General features: G+C 37.1%; 1 protein-coding gene across 1 annotated transcript in view; it reads right to left on the minus strand.

The window, feature by feature from the left end:
• The window catches only part of LOC116254174 (chitin elicitor receptor kinase 1), a 53,449-nt gene that overhangs the window by 39,226 nt on the left and 1,573 nt on the right, over positions 1-12,650 (minus strand). Inside the window, exons 2-5 of the mRNA XM_050078114.1 lie at positions 6,145-6,178; positions 5,471-5,472; positions 3,118-3,282; positions 748-926 (exon numbers count right to left, since the gene is read on the minus strand). Of these exons, the coding sequence (XP_049934071.1) occupies positions 748-926; positions 3,118-3,282; positions 5,471-5,472; positions 6,145-6,178 (380 nt within the window). The remainder of the gene's footprint in view (positions 1-747; positions 927-3,117; positions 3,283-5,470; positions 5,473-6,144; positions 6,179-12,650) is intronic.

Here is a 12,650-nt window from a genome sequence, read left to right on the forward strand (position 1 = left end):
AATCTTTCTCTAACAACAGATAACCACAGCATCACCCTGTTCCATTAAACAATTAAGACCCTCTATAAGTCAAGCCAATTCATCATTGATTCATTATGCTATATATGAGCTCATCTAATAGACATGATAATAGAGCACAGGACATCACATACCACTCGATAGCATCCAACACTGGAGGAATTCCACATGTCACTTGCAAGACAGCATTTAAGTACATTATTTCAAGATCAACTAGCTTTCAGCATATCATGCATGTATATTCATGCCAAAATTCACAATTATGCCTCTCTAGGCTAAATAAATAGCATAACGCATGTATTTTCACATTTTATACACATTTAAGCATATACCTTAAATGAATGCATCATATGTACGGCAAACAATTTCATACAAGCAATCATAAGCCAAAATTCATAATTTCTAAAAAAGAAAATGTAAACAGGTCATTGTTTGAATAGGCTAGAAACAGGGATAGGGCAGGGCAGTCTTAGGATGCATTGAATATACATAACAAGGAATATATGTGATATGTCCATAAGAAGAAGCAACCAGTGTTTTAAGGTTTTACAAGAAATACCCATTATGCAAGCCTACCAATGTCAATAAAAACACTTCATATCATTTCTCTAAGTCAAATGCTTTAGAATAAATCAACTTTATGACCCCATTGCAGAAACATACTTTATCCTGTTTAGAGATATTTTTCATATGCTTTTCAATGGTGCACAAATAGTAAGTTTCAATTACCTCTCCTCTTAATTCAGCATAGTAAACAGCTCCAAATCCTCCTTGTCCTATTTTATTAGCCATGGAGAAGTCATTTGTAGCCTCTGCAAGCTCTTCATAAGTAAATTCTACAGACTTGTCCACAGTAATTCCTGAAGGCCCCAATGATACACCAAATTCATCTGATCGGTTTAAAGATCCTGCAGCCACCAGAAAAAGGGTCTCTTTTTTTATGATATCACAGAAAAAGAGTAGAAACAGGTGAAAAGGATCCAAAGAATGACAAAGAGAAAGTTCAAGGTTTTATGTTGTTCCAAAAGCAACATAAAGCCCAAATCCTGATAGATCAACTAATTTTTTGAAGCTTTCTAAAGATATTGATATAGCAACCAAAAAATAACTAAGGCAAAATGAATTATTTATGAAAGAAACAGGCATCAGTTTTGCATTTTTAATTTACACTGGAAAACACAATTTCATTGAGGAATTTGAACAAACAACCACAAAGAAATCAGTATTATAGAAACAAGGGCAGCATGAGCTTGCCAGAGATCTTATGTAAATACTGTTGTGTGTATGTGCAGGAAAATGTGTATTTATTTATAAATTCATTTTTTGTTTTTTATTTTTTGTTTTTTATTTTTGCTCTCCTACTGGTCAGGAAAAGATGTCTCACAAATTTTATCTACAACAAATATAGCAAATATCTGAACCTCTCAAACCACTATGAGATAAAAGTACTATTGGAACTATGTCACTCAAATAGTTGAACCAATAAAACCACTATGAGATCAAGAAAATGAGACAACAATGAGATCTATTCAACTTTGGACATACAGAACCAAAATTTAGAATCCTAACTATGACCAACCTACAGACAAAATGGACACGTATAAGATCATGTAAAATCTTTTTGGAAAGCTTGGGATGCTAAAATTCATCTCCAAGCAACAGATCATGATCTGATCACTGAGTGAGGAGCTATGACCAAATTACTACAGAGAAGTAAATCTAGAAAGAGCACACTTAGAGTACATAGACCCTTAGATTAGGTCTGGGTTGAGGATGTTAAAATGTGTATAAGGTTTGGGTCATGACATCTGGATCTGGATTCAGATCCAAACGTCATATTAGGTGTTTACTTTTTAAAGTTATGTTTTCTCATTAATGGCATGGCTGTAATATTTTTTGTTTTAAATAGGACTTATTAGTCCATGGTGTAAAAGATTGATTTTATAATATAATCTTAGGGTTCAGCAGACACTTACTGCTGCTGCCGTCCCTATCCTTTGGCACTTCTCTTCCCCTTCTTTCTTGTTTTTCTGTGCATAAGTCTTTGGTGGATGACACAGTAATCTGATATTACAAAATCTTTAGAGAGGAGCAGTTCAATGGCCCATTAGAACCATATAGGGATTTTGTACATACACTGACATCCTCGTTTGAGTCTATAACTGACACTCAAAGATGGTTTAAACACTTGAATTAGGATCGCACCACCATATTCAAATTACAATGTCAATCTAAGAAGAAGAAACATGGTGGCTAGATACTAGCATGGCACCTTCAGTAAGTAAAGATCAGATACATTTCTAAGGTTGTAAGTTGCAACCCCTTAATAATTTGAGAAATGGAATCTCCTAGATCCATATGACAAGGATTATGGATCAGAAAAACCCAAGGAAATTATTTGGCCTAAATAAGAAGACAAGGCTAGGATTTAATCAGGTTCTAGGTTGGTTAAATGGGTAAAAATTTCTAAGGTATAGTTTGCTCCACTGGAATCAACATTCTGGAATGTTCATTCTGAAATGTTGATTCTAGAATTGGTGGAATTGGAAATAGAATAGATGGAATTGGAAATTACAATCCCTAATTCTAAAACTGATTCATGTTTGCTTAAATTGATTTTGGTTTCCTGGAATTTTCACTTTTCATTTGATGGACATGGACAGTTTTGAAATTTTTTCAAATGTCATGGGTATATGCGTAAAATTTTATAAGGGATTAACACTGTCCCTAAAAATTATAAAAAGTAGACAGATGCTGAGGTAACTTTTAGAAAAGGACGCAGCACCATTTTGAAAATTTGCTAAAATTCATGGGGCGGAGTTGAAAATTTGTACAAACCCCATTAAGTTGCATTCAACAACTTTTTTTTTCATTTTATCTTTCATTTCTCTCTCTTCTCATAAACCCTTCTCTTTCTCTCCTCACCATTTACGACTTACTACCTATGTTTTCCATTATCACATTAGTATTTAGTTCACTTTAGTCATTAAATCAAATAGTACTTTTCAACATGCTGTGGTGGCTGGTACGTTATGCAAGGCCCTCCAAACAGGCAAAGAGTAATAAGAAATGTGCAAACAGGTAAAATCTAAAAGTTACCAAATGTTTGCTTGGAGATCTCAATGCCAGAATCAGAGGGAATCAACTGTCCATCCTTCTGCTTCCTTCTTTTAGCAAAAGCAATCCAAAGAAAAGCAGCCAAAAAGAGTGCAACAATAATTACAGCAACAGATATGCCAGCAATTGCTCCCACAGCAAGACCTGCTACAATTGAGTCTTAGTGGACTTCACATAAAGTTAAGTAGAATAGCCTACCACATAGCAGCTTGGGTACTACCGGGAGATCACGTATAACCAAAATCAGAGGAAGACAGAAGAAGATTGTGCCCTACATCATGGGGGTGCTCCATTTTGGCCACATATCAATGGTGACAGGAGCAAGTGCTATTTCATGTGTCACGTTTTAACTTTTAACATTATTTATTAACTTAATTCCATTTGACCCATTTTAGTTAAAATTACATCGGAAGTGAAAAAAATATAAAATGAAAACATCAGTTTGATTGTTTGAAAAAGTGACAAGTAACCATTCTTTCATCCCATCTCCGAAAGATTTTCTGAATTTACAGGTTGAACCTGCATTTAAAGTAATTCCTCCCATGAATATGATATAGAGTCGAACCTTTCGAGCTGCAAAAAGGCAGAAATACAACAAGTTAGGAATGAAGAAAGGTTTAAGGAACGAAGTTTCTACTGTAGGAGATAGGTGAACACCATTCATGTCAAGAGAAGCTTGTCAAGCAGCAGAATATCTCATCATGATAAGTTAAAAACAAGTACTTAGTTGAAAGATATATTATGTAAAATAAAACAACACATAAAATAAAACAACTGTGCAGAAGAGAATCACAAACAAAGAGAAGGAACAAAAGAGACCTTTTTATCAAAACAACTAATCAAACATACAAGAATTACATCATGCATGCAGGAACCAACAGTTTGTCGATGCAAGATTGAACAACAGGGGACAAAAACAGAGGCAAGTTCAATTCAGATAGAGGGAGATACAAAAAACTGGGATACATTTAATGTGTACATCATATTTACTTACAGTGAGATGCTAAATCCAAACATATCGTGTAGTACAAAGGACTTATAAGATTTTCTCCTTTACAGTTAAAAACCTAGTTCTGCTAAATAGCAGTTATCCATAAAAAATTCCTTCTTATAGGAATCACAATTCTTTAATTGCAAAATGTGGTGTTCAAACTTCAAAGTATCCCATCGATGCCCATAAAGGCCCACCTTCTAGCAGTGACCGACCATATGTTCCTTACTTCATAAGGAATAGACATGACTGAAAGCATAAGAGGCACCCTTAGCTCAAGGTTAAGGCTGCATGTACTTTCAAGCAACTGTTTGACCGGTCAGATAGCTGAACTCAAAGACATTTGGTTTAGTTCTTAGAGTAGGGCCCACATACACCATCAAACATGAGATGATGAGACACTGGAACAAAAACCCTTTGCAACCTATCAAACTTCTTTTCCAAAATATGCCAAACAGAATGGACTAATTGAAAAAATGACCACCCAATATTCACCTCTTGTGATGAAGCCAACTGACTCCTTCCGGTCAAGGATCTACTATATCAACACCTGTAACATCCTCAAACTGACCTTTGGCGACTACTTCCCAGGTCAAGGATCTACTATATCAACACCTGAAGCCAACTGACTCTCTCTCTCTCTCTGTGGGGGATGAGAGCCTACAGTCTCTTTTTAATATACATGTGTCATCCTTTTAAAAGGGATGACCAAAGTAGTCCTTTTGAAAAGGGACGACTAGGCTGCAGTCCTTTTCAAAAGGACACAGGGTGTTGTCTTCAAGTGTTCTACAAAGTGGCACCCAAGACAGTTATCTACAGAAGATTATTACAATATAACATCTAACTGTGTCATTGTTCATATCATTTTTTTTTGCATGTGCTTGTTATACAAACATATAGTATTCTTTAGAATACATGGAGTCATTGTCACAAATATCATTTTTGGGGATAAAATGGCAAGTTTTTTTTCTCAGGAATAATACGACAAAGTTGTTTTTCTGGATAAAATCATGGTAAATTCTAAAAAGTTAAAAAACAAAAAATAAAATGTGAAAATAAACATCTGGTAATTAAGAAATGTAAAAAACATGAAAAAAAGCAAAAAAGACCAAAAAACGAAAAGGGCGAGAATAAAACACGAATAAAATGTGTTTTTATCGTCTTGGCGTTTTTTTGAAAAAAAAAAAATGTTTTCCCGTTTTTTTTGGCAGATTAGGTTTTTAACATTTTTTCCACCTTTTTTTCAAATAAAACTTGTTTTCTATGACAATGCATGGAGTATACCTGTTGGGCACTTATGAAATTATACTCAGGCTAAGCACATCAATCTTAAAATGGGTATACTACTTCAGTTCTATTAATCATTGTAGACAGTCATTCTTAGTTGATGTTCTTTTCCTTGTCTTTGTGCTACCTCTATAGATGGCAGAAAAACAAGATAAGGGTTACAATTTACAACCCAGCAGCAGTTAGATGATGCTTATATATGCATCAGATAGAGAGAGAGAGAGAGACAGAGAGAGAGAGAGAGTTATGGTATTTGAGATTGCTCATCTGTGAGCAAAAACATGTTTTAGCTTCAGCCTTAATGATACGTTGAGAACTTACAGAATGGTACTCTTGTATGTACCTTTATATTTTATTTGTTCAAAGAGACGTAAGCTTTTGTGTTACTTCCAACATGTTCATTTTGTTAATACTTCCATGTTTGCCATATCTTCCAGTGTTTTGTGACAATGATATCCACAAAGTGTTACAGTTTACAAACCACTAGCAGTTAAATAATGTGTACCTGAGATTGCTAATGTATGAGCAAAAGCATGTTTTAGCTGCAGTTTTAATGATACCTGGAGAACTTATAGAGAGGTTCTCTTGTGTATACTTTATTTATTCAAAGAGAAAGCAACATGTTCATTTTGTTAGTGCTTCATGTTTGCCATAACCTCCAATGCATTGTAACAATGATACACAGAAAGTGACAACCATATTCAGAAACTTCCACATATTGTAAATTGTACCTTGGAGATAGGGGGTGATAGCTTCCATCTAAACCTGCCAAGAATTAAACAGAAAGGTCATTGCAAGAAGATTTGGAGAAAAGAAGCCTTTATGTGTCTTCCATGTCAACAATAATCAAAACAAGAAAAATAACTTTATGAAAGATAAGTAGATAGGGATGCATCATGTTGTCAAAACCTGCACATACTCATAAACTTATTTGAGGTATGTCGCCAAGACTTGCACATACTCATGAACAAATTTGAGGTAGCCATCTGAAGTGTTCTAGATATACCTAGAGAAATCTTGGCTCAGATGATCAACATAGGGTTTGTTGCATCTCTGTGGGTTAAAAGCCTAAAACAAGCTTCTAGGACTTGGTTAGATAAATTTAGCAGTATAGTGTTAGCATGTGGCTTCAATCATGTTTTACTATCACTGCTCGGTTTGTTAGAAATCTGATGCAGAATTTGTGAAATTTTAATATATGTGGATGGCATATTAATAATAGGTGGTGATAAAAAAATGAATGAAGGAAATTTGACCTCTTTCCCAAAACAGGTTTGAAATGACAGGCCTTGTTTTGTAATGTCTTTTATGAGGATTGAAGTTGTCCATTCCACCAGAGGTTATATGCTATCCCAAACCAAACTTCAGAAATTATTGCCAGGTCTGGAACATCAGATGATAAAATTGCAGAAACTCCTGAGTGTGTTGGAATGACAATGAAGGTTGATGGAATTCCTATGGAAAATCCAACTTTGTGTAGACAACTTGTCAAATCACTTACGTATCTCCACAATACTAGACCTGCTATAACTCATGTTGTTTACATAGTAAGCCAAATTCATGTTGTGTCATCAGTTCACATGTCCGGTGAAAAGAGTTATTAGATATATAAAAGGAACTATTAATAAGGGAGTATGTCTTTTCTCATCTTTCTCACTTAATAACTTATATTGATTATGACCAGGTAGAATCTCAATAATAGACATTCAACTACTGATTTATACATTTTTTAGGCAAATCTCTTACATCCTGAAAACACAAGAAACACCAAAAAATCTGCTTATCTTCTATTAAGGCAGAATACAGAGCAATGGCTACTTAAATCACGGAAATCGTTTGACCAAGGTCACTAGGACCAAGGCCACTGCTGGAAGACATGCGTTAATCTAGATGAACCTACAAAATGTTGTTGTCATGCTAAAAGTTCAATCTGCATAAGCCTGACATCATACATTTCATAAGCGAAGAAAGACATAGGATAGACTGCATTTTGCCAGAAAGAAATACCTAAAAAGGCAGTTGACCTCCCCTATATGGCCTCGAAGTTTTGATAGTTGGTTGAGACAAAAAAAAAAGTGCTTCTCCTTCCAAAGCATTATGTTCTTCTCGGTTTAATTTCTTTTTAACAAACACCTAGACATAACACCATAAGTTTGAGGGGGTTGTTAAGACTTAAGATAATGTAAATATGTTAAATATTTATCCATATATATACATTTCTTAATTATATGCATTTGCATACCATTGAGCATTCACACACACTCTCGTATATCAATGCATACATATATGCATGTATATAGGTATGTATGTGTGTGTGTGTGTGTGTGTGTGTGTGTACATAAGCATTGAACTAGCCTTCATTTGCATTATTTCTGCTATAATGCAGCAACAGGTAGCTTATAATACTGCCTTGCTTATGTTTTTCAGCTTGTGATGCAAATTGTGTTTATGTTTTGAATTCCTTAACAGTAAAAAGGTTTACTGTCTTCAGCCTTGGTTTCAGCCTTTGGGGATACTATCAGCAAGTCATATCTATTTACAGACTTGTCCCAGTCCATTTCCCACGGAGAGGATCTAACTGTTGCCTGTCTTCTGTCAGCCTCAAGAAAGTAGAGAAAGAATACTTGGCAAGATACACCTTGGATCCCAATTGGGCAACCAGCCGGTGGCAAACCCCTTATTAGTACAATTTACACACAAGAACCCCTACTCTCATTACAAGAAACAATAGACAGATAAAATATTCAAACTGCATGCAGTAAAATGTTAATCATTGTCATACCCAGATTCAAAGCACCACAACGTTTCATATGAAAGTTCAACACACCTGTCCGCACACCATTTGTCTCAACCAAGAATCTGGAGTTGCCAAGATTGCTTAATTATTTACCTCTAGCCAAGAATCAGCTAATTTTGCTTCCAAACCGAGTTATGGCCCTAGGAGGAATTGGACTGTCATAATAGCTGAACCTGGACCACTGCCACTACAGCCAAGAACACTTGCAAACCACCCTAAGCACGAGGATAGTCTTGGCAAGAATCTTGTAAGTTGTAACTCATACTGAGTTTTCAGGCTGGGGTGCATGTCCAATCGAGATTCTTTAAATGTGCTTAAGACCTACGTCACAGACTCACATGAGTGCAGGGTGCCAGTGCCGGTGCAGGTACAGATGCAGGTGCCAGTGCCGGTGCAGGTACAGATGCAGGTGCCAGTGCGGCACATCCTAAGAAATTTGGGTGCAGGGGTATGGCGATGGTGTAATATATATATATATATATAGTTGTTTCTTAGCTTAACGTGTCCTTTTTTATATATATGGTTGTTTCTTAGCTTAACATGTCCTTTTTTATTTTGTAAACAAAGAAAGATAGGAAGAAAGAGAAGAAAAAAACAATAGAAAAACTTTTGAACATAAATAGGAGAGGATGCAGTTGGGGTGTGTATCAAAGCTGCACCAGCACCTATGTCGTGCCAACAGGCGTGCTGCCCTTTTTTGAAGAATCCTTGTGACATAGCTTAAGACCTCTCTTCCTCATTTTCTTCTCAAGTGCTGGGCTGATCATTAGGGCATGATTTTTATCATGGTGATCTGTTCTACGACTCCCAATCCATACTGAGTTTTCTACCGCAACAGCTACAACCAAATGTTTGAGCCAAGTCACCATGGATGCTATGAGGCTAAGAGGGCTCACTCAACTCAAAAGTCTCTTTTCAATCCATCCAAACAAAGGAGGAAAACCCAACCAAATTTAGCACTGGCAGCAATCAAGCACATGGACAGTACGCCACCATGTGCCTAAAACATCAAACCTGCTACCGATTGAATAAGGCTCTTGAAGAGACCGATGCCACTATGTGGCCTTCACCCCATGTCATAGATATTGTGATATTTACGAGAACAACAAGTAAAATGGAAATATCAAGAAAATCTCACAAAAATTTTTAAATCTAAATTAATATTTCACGATTTTCTTACAATTTTTTCACGATTTTTTGATGATGTTACTTCTTTATTAGTTTATCATTTATTTATTTATTTTCTAATTTTTAGGACGTTTTATTTTTTAAAATTTGCCAAGATTTTTCCCAAAATTTTCTCGAGAAAAACTTCACCTAAATGTACTTGAGAAAAACCCTTGCTGATATTTTCCCGAGAATGATATTTGTGATGATGGCCAGCTAAACCAGCAGCTAGAGCTATAAAAAAAAGGTAACATATAGTTGTACATTGCATTCGGAGTTTCATTGTATAAGGACGTCCCTTTCCACAACCTAAGTCTTCCTCTATTCACTACAATTTCCCTTCTCTTCTTACTCTCATTCTCTCCCGCAATCTTGATGCCACCATCTTGCCACGAAGACCATTTCTCTATCTTGCATGGTCGAGCTTCAGCTCCCATTATCATCCACAGTTGCCTTCAACCCCATCTGCTAGTGCAGCTCTTGTGCCTTCAGCTCGAGCGCAAGACACCTACTGCTCCACCTTTGAGAGACCATTCCCCTCTCTCAGGTATTGAAACTTCTCTGGTCTATCGTGTCAGATCATTCCTTGGCTGCTGAAATATTCATGGTTACCACCCTGTCACCAAGACTTCTACCCCCCAAACCCTTGGTCATTGTCACTGTTTTGCATGATGAGAAAGAGAGAAACCAAAATCTTCATTAGCCCATAGTCCCATATTAATGAGGATTAGGGTCGGCCCAACAAAATTACAAGACAATTCTATAAAAGAAATAAAATAATAAAGAAAGCATCTTACAACTTCCAAGAACTACTAAAGACCTCAACACAACAAGGAAATAACGCTTAATACTGCCTCTCAAGTGGGGCTGCTGGAGCACAGATGTCAATCATGCTCAACTAGTACACCATCTAGTAAAATCAGTAATAGGAAGTGACTTTCTAAAGACATCTGCCACTTGATCTTCTGAAGATACGTGAACTGTGGATATTGCTCTTGCATGCACCATGTCGAAAATGTAGTGACAGACTACTTCAATGTCTTTGGTTCTCTCATGAAATATTGGGTTGTTGACAATATAGGGTGCCGCCTTATGGTCACATCTCATCTTCATCGGAAGATTAACTTGAACACCTAGACGTATAAGCATGGACTTTATCCATGCCATTTCTGCAGCAGTCTAGTATTAGCTTTATACTCTAACTTAACACTAGATTTAGCAACCACTGCTTGCTTCTTACTCCTCTAAGAGACCAAGTTCCCCCCAACAAATACGCAAAATCCAGTTGTTGACTTCCTATCATCCATTGATCTCACATTATGTACATCAGCATAAGTCTTTGTATTCAATAATGCTCTCTTTTTAAATAATAGTCCTTCTCTAGGAGAGGGCTAAGGATATTTGAGAACCATCATGGCTGCATTCCTATGTACTTTGGTCGGCTTGCCCATAAACTGACTCAATTTTCCAATCACATAGAGGGGTTTTCTAATCAACTATTCATATGACTTGCTATCCATAGATTCAGACTAATCATCATGGAGATGCAATATAGGATTTATACGAATGGTAGTTTTTTTAGCACCCAGCATACCAATTTCCTGTAGTAAATGTGATGCATACTTTTTCTGTGAAAGAACCACGCTTTCTTTGTTTCTAACAACTTCAATCCCCAGAAAGTCTCTAAGAAGTCCAACGTCTTTGGTCACAAAGCGTTTCTGTAGATAAGCCTTAGTATTTGAGAACTCTTGTTCATTGTCCCCTGTTCAATGACACCTTACCTGCAAGTTTCCACTGGCTGCCTTGGCACCAACTCCATTCAATCAGTTTCTTCATGGGCTCCCCAGTCTCACCTAGCATTCTTCCTTACCCAAATGCTTCCTCAATGGTCTACACTACTGTGTAAACCTTGTAAATCATATTCTCATTCTGAGCTTCCAAACCCAGCCACCTTTCATGGAAACCAGTTGACCACCAACTCCCTCAACCCTCATCTCCTACCTAAGGATGTTCAATGAATCAAGCAAACTCAAGCTCAACTTATTTAATAAAATGAGTTGAGTTCGAGTTAAAAAATACACTCAAGTAAATGACTTGAGTTTGAGCTGGGCGAGTTCGGCTTGTGTAAATTTGAGTACGCTCGTGAAGAGTATGTAAAAGATGATTCACGACATCATCATAACAAATACACTGCTCCCTTAGCTTTCTCCCCTTGCTAGCAACGTCCACAAGTTCAAACCATGTCTTTTCTAGCTCATGTTAGAAATTAATTCTTTTAATAATGGCTCCACTAAGCTCCAGCCAAAGTCTCGGCTCGAGCTTAGCATAACCAAATCGAGCTGAGTTCGAGCCTCCTTGAGATCAAGCTGAATGGAGCCCAAGCTAGTCCACTCGAGCTCAAGTAGCCCACTCAAGCTCGAGCTGAGTTCGAGCTTAGCCTTTTGAAAGTCAAGCTGAGTTCAAGTTGGCTCAGCTCAGATCAAACATGGCTTGTATACATCCCTACTGCCATCTTGCCTGATATGCTTCGTAGCTCCATCTTTCACTTGCCTCTATCTCATTTTCAAACAATCTTGGAGTCGTGGTCTTCCCAAGAAAACCATTGCTCTACCTCGCCCAAATGTGCTTCCAACTCCTACAGTTGCCTTCATTCCCCTTCCCTTGGCCCTCATAACCTCTCTAGCATTCCTGCACCAGATTTCCCTTGGCCACTACAATATTCTTGGCCACCACCCTAACACCAAGGTTCTTAGATCTCAATCCCTTGGTTGTTGTCAGGCACCAAAAATAAGTGCAGCAGAAGCATTGCCACATCTAGTCCCCAACCAAGCTAGTTATGCCTTACCAACCTAAAGGGTTGCCTTGGCACCAACTCCATCCGATGAACTTTACGATCAACTCCCTAGTGGCAGCATCATTCTTGCCAGCCTAAATAATTCCCCACAACTTACACTACTGCTTAAAACCCATTAATCATCTTCATTGTTGAAGTTTCCCATTCCAGACACCTTTCTCGGCAACAGGTTTAACACCAGCCACATCAATCTTCATCTCCCACCTTGCATACTCTTCCCCACATATTTGTCTTCCTTTGGACTCTATAACTTAAAATGAGGCGATCTGCAACCTTTACTGCATCTAGTCATTTAGAGAAAGAAGAACCAGTATCGCCTTCTTGATTTGTTTCCATAAAGGTTGAGGTAATATTCAAATTCAAGAGGCTCAAAATGCTATCACTAGTTTTTTCATTTTATTTTATATGTACCACAAGGC

The sequence above is a fragment of the Nymphaea colorata genome, chromosome 5 (assembly GCF_008831285.2).
Source record: "Nymphaea colorata isolate Beijing-Zhang1983 chromosome 5, ASM883128v2, whole genome shotgun sequence".
NCBI classification, from domain to species: Eukaryota; Viridiplantae; Streptophyta; class Magnoliopsida; order Nymphaeales; family Nymphaeaceae; genus Nymphaea; species Nymphaea colorata.